Source organism: Oncorhynchus keta, chromosome 18, assembly GCF_023373465.1.
Source record: "Oncorhynchus keta strain PuntledgeMale-10-30-2019 chromosome 18, Oket_V2, whole genome shotgun sequence".
Taxonomy (NCBI): Eukaryota; Metazoa; Chordata; class Actinopteri; order Salmoniformes; family Salmonidae; genus Oncorhynchus; species Oncorhynchus keta.
This window is the reverse complement of record NC_068438.1, coordinates 21,112,561-21,133,074: the sequence shown is the minus strand read 5'-3', so window position 1 is coordinate 21,133,074 and position 20,514 is coordinate 21,112,561. Positions and strand designations below refer to the sequence as shown.

The 20,514-nt window shown below is 39.5% G+C and overlaps 2 protein-coding genes across 15 annotated transcripts; one reads left to right on the top strand and one right to left on the bottom strand.

Moving 5' to 3' along the window:
* Nucleotides 1–324: 324 nt before the first annotated feature.
* Nucleotides 325–5,113, top strand: LOC118397443 (ras-related protein Rab-34-like). Of its 14 annotated transcripts, none has more exons than XR_008068011.1 (10): nt 337–814; nt 936–983; nt 1,971–2,297; nt 2,870–2,973; nt 3,118–3,209; nt 3,331–3,396; nt 3,598–3,689; nt 3,780–3,844; nt 4,134–4,215; nt 4,541–5,113. XR_008068011.1 is itself a non-coding variant. In XM_052467613.1 (7 exons), the coding sequence occupies exons 2-7, from the start codon at nt 2,899–2,901 to the stop codon at nt 4,143–4,145; spliced, it is 402 nt and encodes a 133-aa protein (XP_052323573.1). In that variant the 5' UTR covers nt 352–2,297; nt 2,870–2,898; the 3' UTR covers nt 4,146–4,380. The 14 variants fall into 14 exon arrangements, 1 of the variants encoding a protein (XP_052323573.1); XR_008068012.1 differs by having other exon boundaries at nt 340–814; nt 2,101–2,297; XR_004828412.2 differs by having other exon boundaries at nt 342–814; nt 2,221–2,297.
* Nucleotides 5,114–7,038: 1,925 nt separating this feature from the next.
* Nucleotides 7,039–20,197, bottom strand: zgc:174895 (uncharacterized protein LOC100126024 homolog). The gene is made up of 4 exons (XM_035792177.2): nt 20,115–20,197; nt 8,221–8,341; nt 7,296–7,416; nt 7,039–7,162 (listed from the first exon to the last, which is right to left on the bottom strand). Exons 1-4 carry the CDS (start codon nt 20,172–20,174, stop codon nt 7,156–7,158), a joined length of 309 nt encoding a protein of 102 aa, XP_035648070.1. The 5' UTR covers nt 20,175–20,197; the 3' UTR covers nt 7,039–7,155.
* Nucleotides 20,198–20,514: the final 317 nt, after the last annotated feature.

Here is a 20,514-nt window from a genome sequence, read left to right as displayed (position 1 = left end):
ATAGTAAAAAAAGACACTACTGTAAAAAGTCAAATATACCTTAACATATAATAAATTATAAAGCAATTGCTTGACTCGAAGATCACATCTGATTTTTATCATTTGATATGATGTGCCTCACTAAAGCTCTTTAAAAGCCTTTTGTTTGTTGAACGCATCTTCATGATATGTTGAATAAATAAAGACCCTTAGTTAAGGAAGGAAAACATTGTTAAAACTGTTTTGAATTATCGTCCAATTGCGTAAAGATAAAATATTTAATGGATCTATGCCGCCCTCTAGAGCTGTTTTGTGTAAACTAAAGAGATTATTGATGTTGGTGCATATGCAAGACGATTATACCACCTCCAGGAAATAAATAACAAAACATTCTGTATTTTGCCAGATGTGGAGTTAAAACCCTGCCTAATTGTAATTTTCCATTGGCTACTACTGGTAAGACACACGACACCATGTATCCATGAGACAGGAAGTGTCGATGAGCAAAGAAATAGAAAAAGTGGCAAGGCAACATGGGCCTGTAGTAAATATCAAAGGACAGAAAACCCAGCGTTCTATCACCGGAATATGACGCCAATGACTATAATGTTGCATTGTAGCCTACAAGATTTGGTAGAATGAACCATGTTGCAGCAAATGAGAAATTAAATGTGTGTTTGGACTACGTTGAGTCCAATGATATCTGCCGCCAGGGGGAGTCGACTCGCAAAGACTTTATTTCCCAAATTCCAATGAGAACCTGGAGCTGAGTCAGAGGTCCGCCTAAACACCTAAATAATTTGCAGACTACGTTATTTCCCACTCACTTCCGAAGGTCTGGTTTATTTGGTGTGAACGAATACGATGAGCTTTTTGGAAAGATTCGGATTCATTTATGTAAAACCTCAAATCTTGAAACCAAACTAAAAGTCTAAGTTTTTCTTTATTGACTGAAGGTTTAACGTTACGCGTGACGAAAAAACGCCACCCTGTCCCGTTCCAAGGTATGTAGCTCCGGTGACATCCCAGCATGGACTCCGTTCGTTAGTAGCTTTTATTTTTCCTTTGTAGACAACTTCGGCTTTTATTAAACCATTTTGGGAGATCATGTTTCAGTGTGTCCACATGTTTTGGTTCTTGAAGAGACTAGAGTTGATTCTTATCATGTGAAATATGATTAAGCATGATTACAATTATAAAGAGCAACAATACTTTTTTACGATCTATTGTCGGTTCAGTATGAATTAGCTATATTATTGTAAACAGTTTACAGTAATTCATTTTCTTTGTGCACAGAACAATAGGATTAAAATAGAGATTAGTGGATAATCTCCAGAACAGACGAGTTACTGGTTACTGACTCATAGGCTAATCAAATAAAAAAAATCAAAGTTTATTTGTCACGTGCGCCGAATACAACAGGTGTAGGTAGACTTTACAGTGAAATGCTTACTTACAGGCTCTAACCCATAATGCAAAAAAAGGTATTAGGTGAACAATAGGTAAGTAAAATAATAATAATAACAGTAGGGAGGCTATAAAAGTAGAGGCTACATACAGACATTAGTCAGGCTGATTGAGGTAGTATGTACATATAGATATGGTTAAAGTGACTGCATATATAATGAACAGAGAGTAGCAGTAGCGTAAAATTATAATCAGTCTATTGTAATTGTGTAGTGGTGCGTCATCCCACGTTGCATAGGCTACTCTTGCTCATAATTGTCATGTTAACCAAACCCAATGCTTAATTTGACTCTACAGTGGAAAGTCTGCATATTGTAGTTATCGGATTCACATGGAATTGTTGTTCAATTTAAATGTTTGAATGTAAAATTATTGGTGAAAAGATTAAATGTAATTTTAGCTTCCAAATGAGAGATTTGGGTTTTCATAAGGTTAGGGCTCTGCTCAATCAGTGGCCCGCCCCTGTGAAGAGACATGGGTTATAAAACTTTTCAAACACACCCTTCTCCCTCCACTATATAAAGCCTTGACGAAAATGTAACCTCCTGTTCCGAGAATGTGAGGACGATGTCAGAATGGTTCAGAACGAACCCAACCTCCAGCGTGAGCTTTTGTTTGCAAATGGTATGAACTTTGAACTCTTATTCACTACAGAAGTGATACCTCCTAGCCGTTGAGTTAGCAACAGCAGCTGCAAACGTGGGCTAGGAAATAACAGATAGAGTATCCCATCTACCACACAACGACATTACTACAACATATCCAATTTACCAGCAGACACATTCTTCAAAGGATTCTGTTGGGCAACACGGCCTTCCATCTACCACCAACCTACCGAAGCGTAGCTCAGAGTAAGTATTTATTGCATTTTCCTTTCCAAATGGGAGGTAATTTAGAATGCATAAGATACTGTATTTACGATAGAGACATTGCTTCTCCCGTTGTTCCTCAGTCTTCCCGCTCTTTTACTCAAACGTTTTCCTTTATGCCGTAATTTGTAGTCAAGGTATGATTCATTCTGTGTATATGTAATTCTGTGTGATTAGTTAGATATATGATGAGACTGAAATAAGGTGACGATTAATATTGACTGCTATTGATGTAAAATATTACTAGGTCTTTAAGAGTTTATTCGGAAGATAACTGCTCTATAAATATTATTTTGTGGTGCCCCGACTTTCTAGTTATTTACATGATTAGCTCAATCAGGTAATATTAATTACAGAGAAAGGATTTTACAGAATAGCATAGCGATGATATGCATGCAATGCTTTATTATTAAAGATGATTTTCTGGAGCTCCCGAAGTCACCCCGCTCTCACTTTCACTTTTTGTTCCGGCACCTCCCGATTGACAAATTAAGCACTGACAAAACCTAAGTCTCTCTCTCTCCCCCTCCACTTATTCATTCTGTACCCTGTAGGTCCCTCTGATGATTGTTATCTTGGCCTAATGTCTGTCCGAGTGCCATCAATGAGTGTGCTGCCTCCTGTTCGAAGGGGCCGCGTCATTGCCCAGCTTCCTCAGGTAAGCATCATACAGTACATGCTAGCAGTCAAAAAGTCATTTGAATGTGTTACCCTGTCTGGGCTTGCAAACCTAGTTCCTTTGCCCTCTAGGCTGCTTTGACCACCAATCTCATAAAGCTGTGTTCATTATGTTCTAATCTAGTGTTACAGTAAGAAGGCTGCTGTGCAAACTAAAGATGAGTTCAACTTCAAAGTGAAGACTGCCTGCCAGGAGCAACGCACTGGCACAGTAGGGTGGGTAGGCCACAAAGCCTTTTCATGTTCAAGATATACAGATGGGGATGAGGGTGGTATGTTGTCTCATTGTGATATTTGATTCTCTCTGTCTGTGGCACCTCTGATTTTAAACCAGCAGGTTTAAAATAGCTAAGGTCATAGTGGTTGGTGACCTGGCCGTGGGAAAAACCTGTCTGATTAATAGGTAAGCAAAGTTTGGATATTCCTGGTGCGTAGTACTTGATTGCAGTATCAGTCAACTGGGCCGTTTTGGTGAATTAATAACCAGATGGAATGCAGTGCATACACCAAACTGGAATACTGTTGGTTGTGTTTTTTTATAGGTTGTTTGCAAGTACAGATTATCGGATTTTCCTAATCATTTATGCTTTTTACATTTTGCAAGGATGCATTTGACAAGAACTACAAGGCGACCATTGGTGTTGACTTTGAGATGGAGCGGTTTGAAGTGTTGGGGGTGCCTTTCAGTTTACAGTTGTGAGTCTCAATCTACTGCTGTGTTCTACAGTAATAATCCCCAGAGCTAATCTGTTTCCCTTCACTCACTAATATCTCTCTCCTCTACAGATGGGACACTGCGGGGCAGGAGAGGTTCAAGTGTATTGCCTCCACATACTACAGGGGAGCTCAGAGTAAGGAAACTTTCTCTTTGAACAGTTGTTATGTTTCCATATAATTCATTACGACCTAAAACGTGTTGCCATGTTCTTAGGGACAGATTTGATGAGGTTTGAGTTTATTAATGAAGTTAATTTTCCAGCGATTATTATTGTGTTTGATGTAGTTGATGTGGCATCTTTGGGCCATGCAAGGTAAAATACATTAGATTCAACTGACATGAGTATAAATACACATTTCAGCTGCACGTGTGCTCTGTAAATTCCATTTAACATATTTGAATGTCGCTATGTTTATCCACAGGCAGTGGCTTGAAGATGCCTTGAAGGAGAATGATCCTACCAATGTTCAGCTTTTCCTGGTGGGCACAAAGAAAGACCTGAGTGTATGTGTTCACTCTTTTTATTTACAATCTGCAGAGGCACAATTGATCCGTTTTCTCCGCTCATGTCAACTTCCAGAAGTCGAAGTTCAGACTATGTACTGGATACTAAAAATTAATGTAATACTGTATATTATTATAATAATAATAATATGTTTTGTATATCCATTGTGTTTCCCTCTTCTCTCTGTTATTTTCTCAGTCGAATAACGAATAACATCAGTTCTCTTGCCACGTTAACCCTAACTAGGTTACAGACAGACCCTTGTATGAGTAACATAAGAAACATACAAGCCTTTTTTTCATGCAAGTTTCTTGTTTGTTTCAGAAATTAACAGTAATTCAAACAGCCTGTATGCAACATCAAAGAAGAAACAGTCAAACTGTTGTCAATGAAGACAAACACATGACTACAACAGTAAAAAGTTAACAAAGCAAAAAGCATAATTTCCTCAGAAGAGAAACTGAGAACCCATTAACACTCCCAGAGACATGGAATTTGCAGTGAGGCAGGACAGAGACTTTTGCCTTCAGACATTTGATTTTAATTTCTCCTGGCCCGGAAAGAACAGCTTCTTGGTTGGATGTGGATTCCTGTGGTGCTTGGCTCATTTTTGCCCATCCAGAGTTTCGGATAGAAATTCCTCTGGTTCATTGTACTCCATACTGTACAGTTCCAGTTCTTGAGTCCTGACAGAAATTGTGATCGAGGTACTGCTTTAATAGCTATGGAGTATGGACAATCATGGATGTCTTCAAATACCCAATATGGATATTTTTATGACACTCCGCCATTAGGCCTGTTAGATTTCTTTACAGCGTTGTTTTGTTTAGTGTTTCCATCCAACATGTTTTTTGCACAATTTGTAACCATTGCATAGATTAAAACTCATGACTCCTTCCTGGGATGTTACATTATGCTAGCTAAGGAGTATGATTACATAATCCTATTTTTAACAGCACAACTGCATTCATACAGTATGAGAGATGTGTATTATTCAGATGTACCTCGTCTACGCTAGATAGATACAATAATATAACTGAGAATGATTGATTTTTAATGATGTGCGATATTTGAATGACTGATCTAATATTATCCCTCGAGTTGAATACCATAATCAGAGTGAAAAGTGCATACATATGTCTAGTTTTCCTTTTAGACAAAGATTATTGAAGTAGTTTTTCTAATGTTTAATTGCAGGTGCAAGTTTTAGCTCTATAAAGATACTGTATATCAAAAATTACTACACTTAGCTCAAAATATACATGTAAGCTTCACAATCACTGCTCTGTATCAAATCAAACAACTGTTTACTGTTAATTAGACGTTATAATTATAAAACAAATAATTATAAGTTATTATTGAAAGTTCTATATAGGATGAATCACTAATCTGTTATTAAATTGTTAATTACTGTCATATTAACCAGGGCCTCTTAATATAAAACAATTATACATACAGTTGATAGTGAAAGTCTACACACCCCTTGTACAGTCTTCAAACTTTTAAAATATATATATGAATAGGTGCTTCCATCAAGAATTAACTCTGGCGTGTGAAGATATACAGTATGCAATCAATGCATCCTCATTTTTTATTTCTTAGTAATTTAATATATATATATATATTTATATATATATATATTCACACCCCAGAGTTAATTCTTGATGGAAGCACCTTCGGCAGCTACGAATCATTTTTAATAATTACTATCAACCTTCCACAACTCTTAGGGCAACATACTGTATATCCATTGTTTTTGTCAAAATTGCTCAAGCTCAGTACATTTGGTTGGGAATCATTGATGGACAGCAAATATTCAAACATTGTCTTGTTTTTTTAAAAGCAGATTTAAGTCAGGATGGAGACCAGACTATTTAGGAACACTCAACACCTCCTTGGAAAGCCATTCTGATCTTTGGCATTACAACATGGGTCATTGTTTTTGGATTTAAAACAAATGTATCCCAGGGTTAGGTTTTCAGAAGACTGAGTTGGGATTTCCTATAACATTTTACCTGGGCTGTGCTCCATACATTTTTATTTTCATCCTATCCCCAGTCCCTGCTGGTGACAAGCATACCCATAATATGATGCTGCCACCACAAACCTGTAGTTTCTTCTGTGGCCTCTCATCAACAAGCTGTTTTCGCACACAGGACTGTCGCTATCGACTGGAGTTTTTTAAATATTTTTTTTCGCACCATTATCGGTAAAGTCTAGACACTTTTGTGCACAAAAAGCCCAAGAGGCCGGTCGTTTCTGAGATACTGGAACCGGCCCGCCTGGCACCGACATTCATGCTACGCTCAGTCGCTTAGGTCACTCGTTGTGCCCATTCTAACTTTCAATCTAACAGTAACTGAATGCCTCAATGCCTGTCTGCCTGCTTTATATAGCAAGCCATGGCCACTTGACTCACTATCTGTAGGACCACACCATTTTTGTAAACAGGGTGGTGTACCTAATTAACTGGTGTGTATGTTGCCCTAAGAGTTGTACAAAGTTGGTAGAATATTATTCAAAATGATATACAGCTGTAATTTCATTTAATTTGAATATGTGGATCTATAGGAAAAAAAATCTTATCCATTTTTATATTGAATTTGTTTACATTTTCACTACGTACTATATATATACAATGTGCTTGTATATAAGCCAAAATAATGGAATGCATTCACCACTCCAAGGCAATTCATGATCTTAGTGACATTTTGGATAAAGCACCATACTAGAGTAACATAGAATTCTTGTCAGCACAGTTAGATTGCCTACCCGCTCGGAACTGCATGACATTGAGTTTGAGCATTTAACTGGCGAAGCTCTAGGAAGGAGTCAAAATATTGTGTCAATTTGAATCTGTAGTTCCTCTGGGATGCAGTGAAAGCTTGTATTTCTCCTTGATCCACTTCCCTCCCTCGCTGTTCTCAATTGGCACAGCATCAACACCTGCAAATATGCATTACTTTTACTTGATAATAATTCAGATAGAAAGCTTTACAGTATGCAGTTGTGATTAAAGTATATATTTTTTTGCACTTTTCAGTGATACAACAGATTAAATCAAATCTAGCCTACCTACAATGAGACATTGTCTGGCATGTGACCTACAACAGTCACTCCCTGCCGCTCCACCAGTTTGATAGCAGCCTTCATGGTTCCTCCGGTCTCTATCCACTGGTCCACTATCAGCATCTGGAGCCCTGCAGCACAGAGAGACACCAACTAGTGATTGTGGTTGTTTCTCAAATGGTACCCTATTCCCGACATAGTGCATTACTTGCTCTATGGGCACTGGTCAAAATAACAGAATAGGGTGCTATGTGGGATGTCCACTGTATTTATATTCAAACTCTTAACTCAATGTGATGCACACCGGCAGTCCTACTGAGTTACAGGACAAAACACATTCAGAAAATCTCCTTGAAGGGGAAATGTTTACTTAAATACAAAGGTGTTCAGTGGCTATACTAACTCTTTGCTACAGACTAGGGTCCTTGGTTCCTGCACCAACACTAGATTATGTCACAGGAAATAAGAGTGGTTATCAGGGGAAATGAGGCCATGCTTGCATTCATTGAAACAAATACAAACAGTCCTTCTGTAGCTCAGTTGGTAGAGCATGGCGCTTGTAACGCCAGGGTAGTGGGTTCGATCCCCGGGACCACCCGGGACCACCCATACGTAGAATGTATGCACACATGACTGTAAGTCGCTTTGGATAAAAGCGTCTGCTAAATGGCATATATTATTATATTATATTAGAGCCAAAACAGGCTATACTGCCTCTTAGCTTGTGGGTTCATTGAGCTTGTCTATCACACTGTATGTTGTCTTGCTACATTCATGTTAATGAGTCTGTCTCTTTATCCTTCACCTCTGGATTCTACAAACAAGGCAGGACTCTTGAAACCTTAGATGAGTGATGTCCCTTCATTGGCCATAGACTCTGGTGACTTATTCACCAAGGAAAGCAATTGTGTCAGTGTGATGGCCTTAACACATACAGGTGAACCTCCATAATCTTCTCTCTGCCTGAGTAGTCCCTGTACTCTTGGCTCTGGATTTGTATGCACGTGTCCTGCTTTGCGGATAGCCAGAAAGCCCTTTCCACGGGTTGTGACGATCCTGAAAACCACCAAGACAAAAATGACATCTTAGAAACAGCACAGATAGACTGTTGTTGTATTGATGAGATTGTGAGAGTTCATTTCGCCAATCAATATTTTCTCTCAGAAGACTTATAAACCTGATTGAAGAGACGGCAGCATTCCACATAGATTTGCCATACAGATCCCTTTCACACATAGTATGATTGATTTTGCAAGGCTTTTGTTTTGTGTTGCATGGTGTGATATTTTACTCTTAAAGTGTGTCATTGTGGCAGGACCTAAATGTGAACTACCCCTAAATGAAGTATAATTCAGAGTGGTTAGGTTTACTGCCCTTTCAGTGGAGCTTGCTGGATGTGAAATAAAATTAGTATGCAGTAAATCGCATGCAGCCACACTTCAGCAACAACACATGAGCATATTGGTTGAGATTGTATGTTTTCCTGAAACATTATTGACTAGTTGTTTACCGTGGATGAATCCCATTGCATCTATACCCGCGACCAGGTCAATGGCCTCATTCTGGAATGGACAGAGAAGGTCCTTCACACAATCTGACAGTGCCTGGATTAGATACAGAATGAACCAGATTTACCACCCGGACTGCTATTGGTTTCCTTACTGTATCTTTACAGTATATGCACTGGGAAAAATACACATTTTATACACTGTATGGGAAATGAGTTATAGTTAGTATTCACCGCCTTTGTATTTCTTCATTTTGTTTCTGTTACAAAGTGGGATTGAAATATATTTCATTGTGATTTGTCATTGATCTACACAAAATACTTGATCTTGATCTTTACAAATGAATAATAAAATCCACTCACTGGTCAGTTTATTAGGTACACCATCCCTACCTGCTTGGTAGACGGGTAACAATAATAGATCAGACATTGAATATCTCTAAGCATGGTGAAGTTAATAAATATGCTTTGGATGATGTATTAAACCACATCAAATATACAGTTGTCCTTCTGAACTGAGCTGCCGGACAGGAAGGGAAATGCTCAAGGGTGTCACCATGAGGCTGTTGGTGATTTAAAAACAATTATAGAGTTCAATGGCTGTGATGGGAGAAAAATGAGGATAGATAAAAAAACATTGTAGTGACTCCACAATAAAGATCTAAATACAAATATACATAATAAAACAATTCTAAAACATACATCCTGTGCATATGCAATAAGGCACTAAAGTAATATTGAGGAAAATAAACATGGCAAAGGAATACACTTTTTGGCCTAAACGCAAAACCTATGTTTGTGGCAAACACAACACATCACTGAGTAACTGCCTCCTTATTTTCAAGCATGGTGGTGACTGCATCATGGTATGGGTATGCTAGAAATGAACAAAGACTGAGCAGGATAAAAAGAAACAGGATGGTCAATAAAGGTGTATCATTAGTTCCTAGGAATTACAGTAAAGTCTTGATGGGTCCAACCAGGCACACTTTGGTGTTTGGTGCCATTAGGGAAAGGTACTAGCCTTTCCACCTGTCTGTTGGAACAGCCAAAGTGTTCATTCTGCTAGACCCTGATATTGTTATTGCAATATTTCAAATCATTTTAGTAATGTAAAGAAACATAATATAGATCTCAGAATCTAAATTCACATGTAAATTAAACACAGAATTGGAGCAAAAGTTAATAACATTGGTTCAAATGAAAATTGAATCGTTGTTGCAATAATAGGAAGTGTATTCCATTCAAATAGCACAGAAGATGATTCTAAATAGGGCCAAAATATTTGAAAGTTTGCTCTTTAAAATCATAAAACAAAATCTAAATTATGCAATGTTGTATTTCATAGATTTTCAGTTGACTCTCTGATAAATTAAGTTCTAATGCTATGTTTTTACAAGTTAACAATTACAACAAAAAGCTTTAACCATTACAAATTAAATAGACTTACAATGCTGTGGTGTGGTGGAGTCTGTGAAGATGTACTGCACACAAATAACTGGTGAATCCCAAACGTAGAGAATGATAGAGGCCTCTAATGGCCAAAAGTCCGTTTTGGCATGGGCAGCACCATTGAGGGCTTCCACCATGCTTCCTCCATTTTAAAGTAATCAAAGTAGTCAACTGGGTGGGGATTCCAATGGGTTTTAGACGCAATGGCGCTGCCGATGCGGTCACAGACACTATAATGGCACAGATATAAAGATGAGTCCTCGGTAGAGTCCTAATAACCAAGGCTGAAGGTATCTCTAGACTAACATATGGTGCTCTATCTTTATATCTTGACCGTAAAATAAGCAAGGAGATAGACCAGATGCTTTTCAACTTTCTTTGGAGAAACCGTACCCATTACATTAGGAAAACTGTTGTAATGAACACTTATGAGAATGGTGGACTGAATTTTCTGGATTTTACTACTTTAAATAATACTTTCAAGATCAATTGGATAAAACAATTCCTAAGAAGACCCACTTCTATCTGGAATTTTATTCCTCATCATGTCTTCTCTAATTTTGGTGGCCTTAACTTCATGTTGTTTTGCAATTATAATATTGACAAAGTTCCAGTGAAACTTTCTGCTTTTCATCGGCAGGTTTTCTTGTCATGGTCCTTAATTTATAAACACAATTTTTCTCCACACAGATATTATATATGGAATAATCGGGATATATTGTATAAAAATACCTCTCTGTTTTTAGAATATTGGTTCAGAAATAATATCCTATTGGTGAGCCAACTGGTAAATGCAGAGGGTCTTTTACTCAGTTATAAAGAATTCTTATCACTTTACAAGGTCCCTGTAACACCTAAAGATTTTGCAATTGTTTTAGATGCCATTCCCTCAGGTGTTGCTATGTTATTCAGGAACATGTCAAGACCTGACCCTCAGAGCCTACCTTCTGTTGACCCTGTTGACTCATCAGTAGGAAAGATTTGTTTCTCTTTTGGTCCATTCAACAACAGAGCGATACGATCCTTGTTTCAGCAGGATGTTGTATGTCATGCCTTATTGGAATGGATTTATTGGTAATATCTGTTGGAAAAAAGTTTGGATGTTGCCACAAACATACCTACTTGTTAACAAAATTAAGGAAGTTTCCTTTAAAATTATTCATAAATATTATCCTGCCAACCACTATATGAAGAAGTTTAAGGAAAACATCAACTCAAATTGCTTCTTTTGTAATGACCACCCAGAAACAGTTGTGCATCTTTTTTGACATTGTATGCATGTACGAAAACTGTGGCAAGACATCAGTAGGTTTATAATTGAACACATTTATGAAGATTTTACACTATTGTGGAGAGATGTACTGTTTGGATTCTTTACATACAATAGAAATAAGCGGAATCATTTTTATGTAATTAATTTCATTATTCTTTTGGCCAAATTTCATATACACAAATGTAAATTTACAAACAGAAAACCACATTTTCGTATCCTACAAAAAGAAATTGAACTGTATTTTAAGACGGTTAAATGCTCTACTAACAAAAAAGCTGTTAGAATTGTAAGTATATGCATGTCCCTTAAGGTCCTTGTGTAAATGTAATGTGATATTGTACCCCCTAGCTCGATTGTCCATTGTTTGTAATCTATGTATGCTTGTGTTCCCTCATGTGCTTTATGTATTGATTTGTTGTTAATAAAAAAAAATAATAAAAAAATAATAATAAATAAATAAATAAATAAAGATGAGTCCTCTATCTATCGCTATGATCCCAAACCAGACCCCTTCCTTTACCAACTCGCTCGGAGAGCCCTACGTTGTCAAGTGTTGCTGTCGAAACTCCGAGAGTGATGCCTCGATCAGACCGACCACATAATTGTGTTTTGGTACACCTAAAATACATTAATTTCCAATGGAACGCTGTGTTTGCCTTGCACACAGATTATCGATTATATTGACCATATACTCATGTAGCCGCTCTAACAATGGAAATAAATGTCTTCAAAAATCGAAGGCAGTCGGGAGGTGTCCAAATCAGGTGAGACCATTCTAGCCAATGAGAAGGCAGATACAGCGGCTTGCGAAGGTATTCACGCCCATTGGCATTTTTACTATTTTGTTGCCTTTACAAACTGGAATTAAAATACATTTTTGGGAGGTTTATCATTTGATTTATACAACATGCCTACCACTTTGAATATGCAAAATATGTTTTATTGTTAAACAAACAATAAATAAGACAAAAACATTTAACTTGAGTGCCCAAAGTCAATATTTTGTAGAGCCACCTATTGCAGCAATTACAGCTGCAAGTCTCTTGGGATTTGTCTCTCTAAAATTGGCACATCTAGCCACTGGGATTGTTGCTCATTCTTCAAGGCAAAACTGCTCCAGCTCCTTCAAGTTGGATGGGTCCTGCTGGTGTACAGCAATCTTTAAGTCATACCACAGATTCTCAATTTGGATTGAGGTCTGGGCTTTGACTAGGCCATTCGAAGACATTTAAATGAGTGTGTTGCTTTAGCAGTATGCTTAGTGTCATTGTCCTGCTGGAAGGTGAACCTCGGTCCAAGTCTAAAATCTCTGAAAGACTGAAACAGGTTTCCCTCAAGAATTTCTCTGTACCTAGCGCCATCCATCATTCCTTCAATTCTGACCAGTTTCCCAGTCCCTCCTGATGAAAAACATCCCCACAGCATGATGCTGCCACCACCATGCTTCACTGTGGGGATGGTGTTCTCGGGGTAATGAGAGGTATTGGGTTTGTGCCAGACATAGTGTTTTCCTTGATGGCCATAAAGCTACATTTTTGTCTTTTCTGACCAGAGTACCTTCTTCCATATGTTTGGGGAGTCTCCCACATGCCTTTTGGCGAACACAAAACGTGTTTGCTTATTTCTTTCTTTAAGCAATGGATTTTTTTCTGGCCACTCTTCCGTAAAGCCCAGCTCTATGGAGTGTACAGCCTAAAGTGGTCCTATGGACAGATACTCCAATCTCCGCTGTGGAGCTTTTCAGCTCCTTCAGGGTTATCTTTGGTCACTTTGTTGCCTCTCTGATTAATGCCCTCCTTGTCTGGTCCATGAGTTTTGGTGGGCGGCCCTCTCTTGGCAGGTTTGTTGTAGTGCCATATTCTTTCCATTTTTTGATTTAATGGTGCTCCATGGAATGTTCAAAGTTTATGATATTTTTTTATAACACAACCCTGATCTGTACTTCTCCACAACCTTGTCCCTGACCTGTTTGGAGAGCTCCCTGGTCTTCATGGTGCCGCATGCTTGGTGGTGCACCTTGCATAGTGGTGTTGCAGAATCTGGGGCCTTTCAAAACAGGTGTGTATATATATACTGAGATCATATGACATTTAGATTGCACACAGGTGGACTTTATTTAATTAATTATGTGACTGCTGAAGGTAATTGGTTGCACCCGAGCTTATTTAGGGTCTTCATAGCAAAGCGGGTGAATACATGTGCACGCACCACTTTTCCTTTTTTTAAATTTGGACTATTTTGTGTATGTCTATTACATGAAATCCAAATAAAAATCCATTCAAATTACAGGTTTTAATGCAGCAAAATAGGAAAAATGTCAAGGGGGGTGAACACTTTTCAAGGCACTGTATGCATGTGAATAACAGGCACCTATCCGATATAAAGTGTTTTTTCTCAAAGTTGCCGGGATGTCATATCAGTACACTTGTAAAAACTTAAGCATTACAAAATCTCTATTCGATCAAATAAGCCACACCTTGCAAATAAGCCATTACATTTTTGTTAACCAAATTCGACACTAATTGAGCAAAGAAAACATCAGGCCACCTACACGGCCCCCGACGCTTACGAGCACTCGTTCTCCGTGGCCGACGTGAGTAAGTAATCTAAGCGTGTTAACCCTCACCAGATGGCATTTCAAGCCGCGTCCTCAAACCACGTGCAGACCAGCTTACTGGATTATTTACGGACACATAGTTGAAGTCGGAAGTTTACATACACCTTAGCCAAATACATTTAAACTCAAATTTTCACAAAATTCCCTGTTTTAGGTCAGTTAGGATCACTACTTTATTTTAAGAATGTGAAATGTCAGAATAATTGTAGAGAGAATGATTTATTTCAGGTTTTATTTCTTTCATCACATACCCAGTGGGTCAGAAGTTTACATACACTCAATTAGTATTTGGTAGCATTGCCTTTAAATTGTTTAACTTGGGTCAAATGTTTTGGGTAGCCTTCCACAAGCTTCCCACAATAAATTGGGTGAATTTTGTCCCATTCCTCCTGACAGAGCTGGTGTAACTGAGTCAGGTCTGTAGGCCTCCTTGCTTGCACACACTTTTTCAGTTCTGCCCGCAAATTTTCTATAGGATTGAGGTCAGGGCTTTGTGATGGCCACTCCAATACCTAGACTTTGTTGTCCTTAAGCTTTGGAAGTATGCTTGAGGTCATTGTCCACCTCCAAACTCGTCATCAAGCTCGAGACCCTGGGTCTCGACCCCGCCCTGTGTAACTGGGTACTGGACTTCCTGACGGGCCACCCCCAGGTGGTGAGGGTAGGTAACAACATCTCCACCAGGCTGATCCTCAACACTGGGGCCCCACAAGGGTGCGTTCTGAGCCCTCTCCTGTACTCCCTGTTCACCCACGACAGCGTGGCCATGCACGCCTCCAACTCAATCATCAAGTTTGCAGACGACACTACAGTGGTATGCTTGATTATCAACAACGACAAGACAGACTACAGGGAGGTGAGGGCCCTCGGAGTGTGGTGTCAGGAAAATAACCTCACATTCAACGTCAACAAAACAAAGGAGATGATCGTGGACTTCAGGAAACAGCAGAGAGCACCCCCCTATCCACATCGATGGGACAGTAGTGGAGAGGGTAGTAAGTTTTAAGTTCCTCAGCGTAGGTTTTGGCTATGTTGCCCACTTCACTAAAGTTATTAATGAATATAATTGAGCTTAGGGGTAATGAACCACAGGATTGGGCTTCTATCTGAATCCACGTTGACTCTTGTCTGTTTGTGATCCATGTTAGCATGTTGCGGATTTGGGCAGACCAGTAGTACAATTGAAGGGAGGGAAGAGCAAGACCACCCTTAGATTCAGGTTTCGATAGAGTGGAGAACTTGATCCTAGGTTTTTTACTGTCCCGTATACATTTGGTGATGCTTTGGTTAGTTGTTTTGAAAAAGGAAACTGTGAGATAGCATGGGAGCATCTGAAATAAATAGTTCAGTCAAAGGAGGATGTTCATACGAATGACATTAATTATTCCTACTAAGCTAATTTGGAGGGAGATCCAGGTTTGGAGATCATTCTTGATTCGATCCAGGAGTGGAAGATCATTTTCCTTGAAAAGGCTATTCAGATCTGGTGTTATAAAGATCCCAAGGTATTGAAACCCCTGTGTCTTCCATTGGAAAGGACATCATGTCTTCATAGAGCTGGTGAGTGTGATATTGAAAGGGCAGACAGTGGATTTGTTAAAATGTATCTTATAACCTGAAAACTTGCCATACTGAGCAATTGTGTCTAAAATGGGAGGGATTTCTCAGGGTTGGATATGTAGAGCAAGACATCATCCGCGTAAAGCAAAATCTTGTGCTGCAGGCCGCCTGCAGAAACACCCATAATACTTGGATTGCTCCTTATCAACTCTGCCAGAGGCTCCGCCCACCCAACAAGTAGAGCAGGGGGGACAGCGAGCCCCCTTGTCTTGTGCCCCGTTCCAGAGGCAATCTGTCAGAGTTCAGTCCGTTAGTCGTCACCATGGCATTTGGATGAGAGTATAGTGATAAAAAAAAAATTTGGCCCACTTTTCTAAGACTGAAAACAGAAAGCTCCATTCCATCCTGTCAAACGCCTTCTCAGCATCCAGTGAAGCCAGCAGGACAGGGTTCTTCTGTGCGTTTATTTGATCAATAATACCAAAAAGACGGCGAATGTTATCAGAAGAGTATCTGTCTCTAATAAATCCAGTTTGGTCCGCTTTTATTATTATGGGAAGAAGAGTGTTTAGTCTTTTGGCGAGCAATTTGGTAATTATTTTGTAGTTGAAATCCAACAAGCTTACGGGCCGGAAGGACGAGCAGGATAGAGGGTCCTTGTCTTTTTTGAGCAACACTGTAATGCGAGCTGTGTGCATTCAGTCTGAGAGAACTCACTTTTTGCAAAAATCCTCCAGCATTGGCATGAAGATAGGGCTGAGCTGGGGCCAAAAAGCTTTGTAGAACTCTCTGGGGAATCCATCTGGGCCTGGGGACTTATTAGGTGGCATGGAGGTAATTGCCTCCAGGATCTCCTCAGGAGTGAAGAGGGAGTTGAGATCTTCTTGGTAGGTCTCTGATAATTTAGGTAGCGAGATTCCCTCTAGGAAGGAGTGGAGTTCTGCCTCTGTGTGTTTTTTCTTAGAGGTATATAGTTTGCAGTAAAAATCATAAAGTTAAATTGATCTTTTTTTGTGAACTTGTCCTCTGATGTTCGGATAGCCATGATTTTACACTCTGAATGCTATTTTTTTAATGGGTAAGCAAGCAATCTACTAGGCCTATTGCTATACTCATGGTATTTCTGTTTAGTAAAGAAAACTTTTTTTTTATCTCCCGAGTGTAGTCCAAATTGAGTTTGGCTTTGGCTGCTTTAAGTTGACTCCAGGAGGTGCTGTCTGGGGATTGTTTATGTACTTTTTCACAGCATTCCAGTTCCCTCTCAAGATCTAGCTTGTGTGCTTCCATTGCTTTTTTCTTAGAGTAAGCATATGCAATTAGATGACCTCTTAGTGTGGCTTTAGCAGCATCCCACATTGTGGCCGGAGAAACAGGAGAATCTTTGTTGTCTTGTGTAGTTGTCTATCCATGTAGTTACCAATGTATGGAACACTTCATTTGATAACATGGAGGTGTTGAATTTCCAGCTCTTTGACCTCAGGATGTTTTTGCAGAGGTCAAAGCGGAGGTGGACAAAGGCGTGATCTGAAAGTGCTATGGGTCCGATTGTACACGTTGCTGAATTTATGGAACTCTTTGTGATAAAAATGTAATCTATATGGGAGTAGGTATTATGGACATTAGAGTAGTATGTATAGTCCATAGATGAGCTATTAGTCTCTCTCCAGATATCTATCAGTCCCATCTCTTTAGTAAGAGAGTTCAACATCTTTGCAGATCCAGGATTTGTGGAGGGGACTTGAGATGATTTGTCTAGGGTTGGGTTAAGGGTACAATTAAAATCTCTGGCCACCACGCCAAAGGAAACACAATGCTCATTGAAAAGGGTTATCATTTTTTACATGAATGCAGGAGTATCTGTGTTAGGGGCGTATATGTTTAAGATAGTAATTGGTTGACCCAGTTATCAAAATAAATCTCCCCTCCGGATCAGATATGTTTTTGTCAATTATGAATGGAACATTCTTATGGATAAGTATGGCTGTACCTCTACTGTGAAAGATGAGAAATACACCTGTCCCACCCAAGCTCTGCGGAGTTTGGCATGTTCGGCATCACAGAGGTGTATCTCTTGTAATAGCACGATATCTGCTTATTCCTTTTTTAGAGCACATAGTATCTTTTTCCGTTTTATTGCATGACCTAGACCATGGCAGTTCCATGTCAATAGATTTAAGGTACTAGTCATCGAACAGTAATCAAACTTTAGTGCAAGTCATCTCTGGGTAAAAGTGGATAATAGTTACAGCGTTCACATAAAAGGAAAATAAATGGTGTACATAAAATAACAATCTCTGAACACCTCAGCCGAGTTCCCAAACAACTTGACACATCCCGTTGGATCTATTACCCCCCGCTGAGTCTCAATTCTGTGTTCCGAAAAAAAACATGAACAGTTAGCAATGCACAACGTCTCCCCCTCCCCACCAAAGAAATGCCTCATCCTCTCCTCTCCGCCCAGCATTGAGTAAATGACAACTTAGCCCCCGTCCAGACCACATAAAATCAATAGCGCAGCCTACATATACCTCCTCCAGGGGACATAGGGAACCACAAGTAATAATAGCAACACATAAAAAGGGAAATAAAAGTAGGCTGAAACGTTAGTAGGCCTAGGTTAGGCTATAGAGCCTATCCCTCTCAGCTAAAGGAAAATAAATATAAATTGGACGGCTATAATGACATTTAGCGGGGCGGTGGGTCTTTGGATATCGGCTATATGTTACCTTCTTTAGTAATAGCATTAATGGCATTAAGTCATTGGTCCGTTTCTCATTGACCAGGATTGCCTTTCAAAAAACGTTTTGCCTCTTCTGGAGTTTTGAAGTGTCGCAGGGATCCTTGGTGAAGAATCCTCAGCTCGTTTGGGGATTTGAATCCCCTGAAGATGCCTTGGTCAATCGAGTATTTCTTCACCTCGTCAAACTCTCAGCGCTTTCGGCGTATTCCAGCTGACAGGTCCTGGTGTAAAGTGAGTTTGGCGTTTCCCACTGTGATGGTGTTGATTTTCGCCACCTGTAGGACTCATTCCTTATCGGCGAATCTCAGAAAACGTATGGTGATTGGGTGCGGTGGTTGTCTGGCTGCTGGTGGGGGCCTCAGTGATCGGTGTGCTCTCTCGAGTTCTATGGGCCTGTCGGTGGACAGGTAGAGCCACTCAGGAAGTTTGTCCTGCAGGTAGCGGATCAGTGGCATGTTTCCCTATTCTTTTTCACCCAGATTTAATAGAACACAACTATTCCTTCGCCCCCTGTTTTCTAGGTCCTCTGTTTTCTCTTCCAGATGCTCTATTTTCTTTTTAGCATATGCTATTGTTTCCATGGCATCTGTCAATAAGTTTTCCATGGATAGGATTCACCCCTCTGCCTCGTCCAGGCGCCCCGCGTTTATGGTTATCTTGTTGTTGATGTCAGGCAAAGTGTTTTCCAGGATTGTCACCTTGCCCCCTATCACACTGATCTGAGAGTTAATGGCATCTAATTTAATGTTGAGTTCTGTATGTTGGGATCTCAACTCAGAAAGGATGTCTTCGACAGAGTGTGGGGTTGGGCCTCGGGGGGGGGTCCTCTTGCTCCTGGCTAATGGCGCTAGCTTTGTCTGAAGCTAGCTTCTTCTTGGAGGCTTTTTCCGTCGCTAACGCTCGAGTCCGGGGGTCTCTTTCAAGGGTCACGTGATCCCCTAGAAAAGTATTTTGACTTGTTGAAACAAAGTTTAGGGGTAGATTTTTGGATTCCTTTCTCTGCATGTTCAACGAGTGGATTACTCAAATTGATGGCGCCGACTAAACTAACTTTTGGGGATATAAAGAAGGATTTTATCTAACAAAACGACACTACATGTTATAGCTGGGACCCTTTGGATGACAATCAGAGGAAGATTTTCAAAAAGTAAGTGAATATTTAATCGTTATTAACCAACTTATTCAATCTTTCCATATCCCAGTCTGTTGGCCCCACTTGCTTCAAGATGTCCACCATTGTTCCTGTACCCAATAAAGCTAAGGTAACTGAACTAAATGACTATCTCCCTGTAGCACTCACTTTTGTCATCATGTAGTGCTTTGAGAGGCTAGGTAAGAACCATGTCATCTCCACCTTACCTGGCACCCTAGACCCAATACAATTTGCATATCTGTCACGTTCTGACCTTAGTTATTTTGTTATGTCTTTGTTTTAGTATGGTCAGGGCGTGAGTTGGGTGGGTTGTCTATGTTTGTTTTTCTATGATTTGGTATTTCTGTGTTTGGCCTGGTATGGTTCTCAATCAGAGGCAGCTGTCAATCGTTATCCCTGATTGAGAACCATACTTAGGTAGCCTGTTTTCACCCTTGAGTTGTGGGTGTTTTTCCAGCACCGTTCGTTTGTTGTTTTATTTATTGTTTCAGTGTTCAATTACTTTATTAAAGAATATGGACACTTACCACGCTGCCCATTGGTCCTCCTCTTCTTCCACCTATGACGAACGTTACAAGGTTTAGCATGTCTTTGTCGTGACGAATCTGTGATCCTGCTGCCAGGAGAACAGTAATCAATAAGACCATCAATTACAGGACACACTAGTGACTTTAATGATGTAATTCATTTAAATAATAAAACAAAATTCAAATGAACAAATCCCCCTTGTCATTTTACATTTATTTTGGGACATGGCCTATTTTGTTAAATTTGTTAAGCCGTGTGATATATCAGAAATTGTGTAATAGCATTATTGTCCCCCTAAAATATTTGGTATAAATACAGTTTATATGGGTAGAAGACTTGAAAAATTAAAGGACAGTGCACACTCTAGGAGCTCAGCTGCAATAATTGAATAACCTAATA

Coding starts and splice junctions, on each gene's coding strand:
- LOC118397443 (XM_052467613.1), top strand. CDS start 2,899: ATGTCTGTCCGAGTGCCATCAATGAGTGTGCTGCCTCCTGTTCGAAGG. Junction 3,397..3,597: donor AAAACCTGTCTGATTAATAG/GTAAGCAAAGTT, acceptor ACATTTTGCAAG/GATGCATTTGACAAGAACTA. Junction 3,690..3,779: donor GTGCCTTTCAGTTTACAGTT/GTGAGTCTCAAT, acceptor TCTCCTCTACAG/ATGGGACACTGCGGGGCAGG.
- zgc:174895 (XM_035792177.2), bottom strand. CDS start 20,174: ATGCTAAACCTTGTAACGTTCGTCATAGGTGGAAGAAGAGGAGGACCA. Junction 8,342..20,114: donor GAGGACCAATGGGCAGCGTG/GTAAGTGTCCAT, acceptor GGTGGTTTTCAG/GATCGTCACAACCCGTGGAA. Junction 7,417..8,220: donor AAGATTATGGAGGTTCACCT/GTATGTGTTAAG, acceptor TCTGTGCTGCAG/GGCTCCAGATGCTGATAGTG.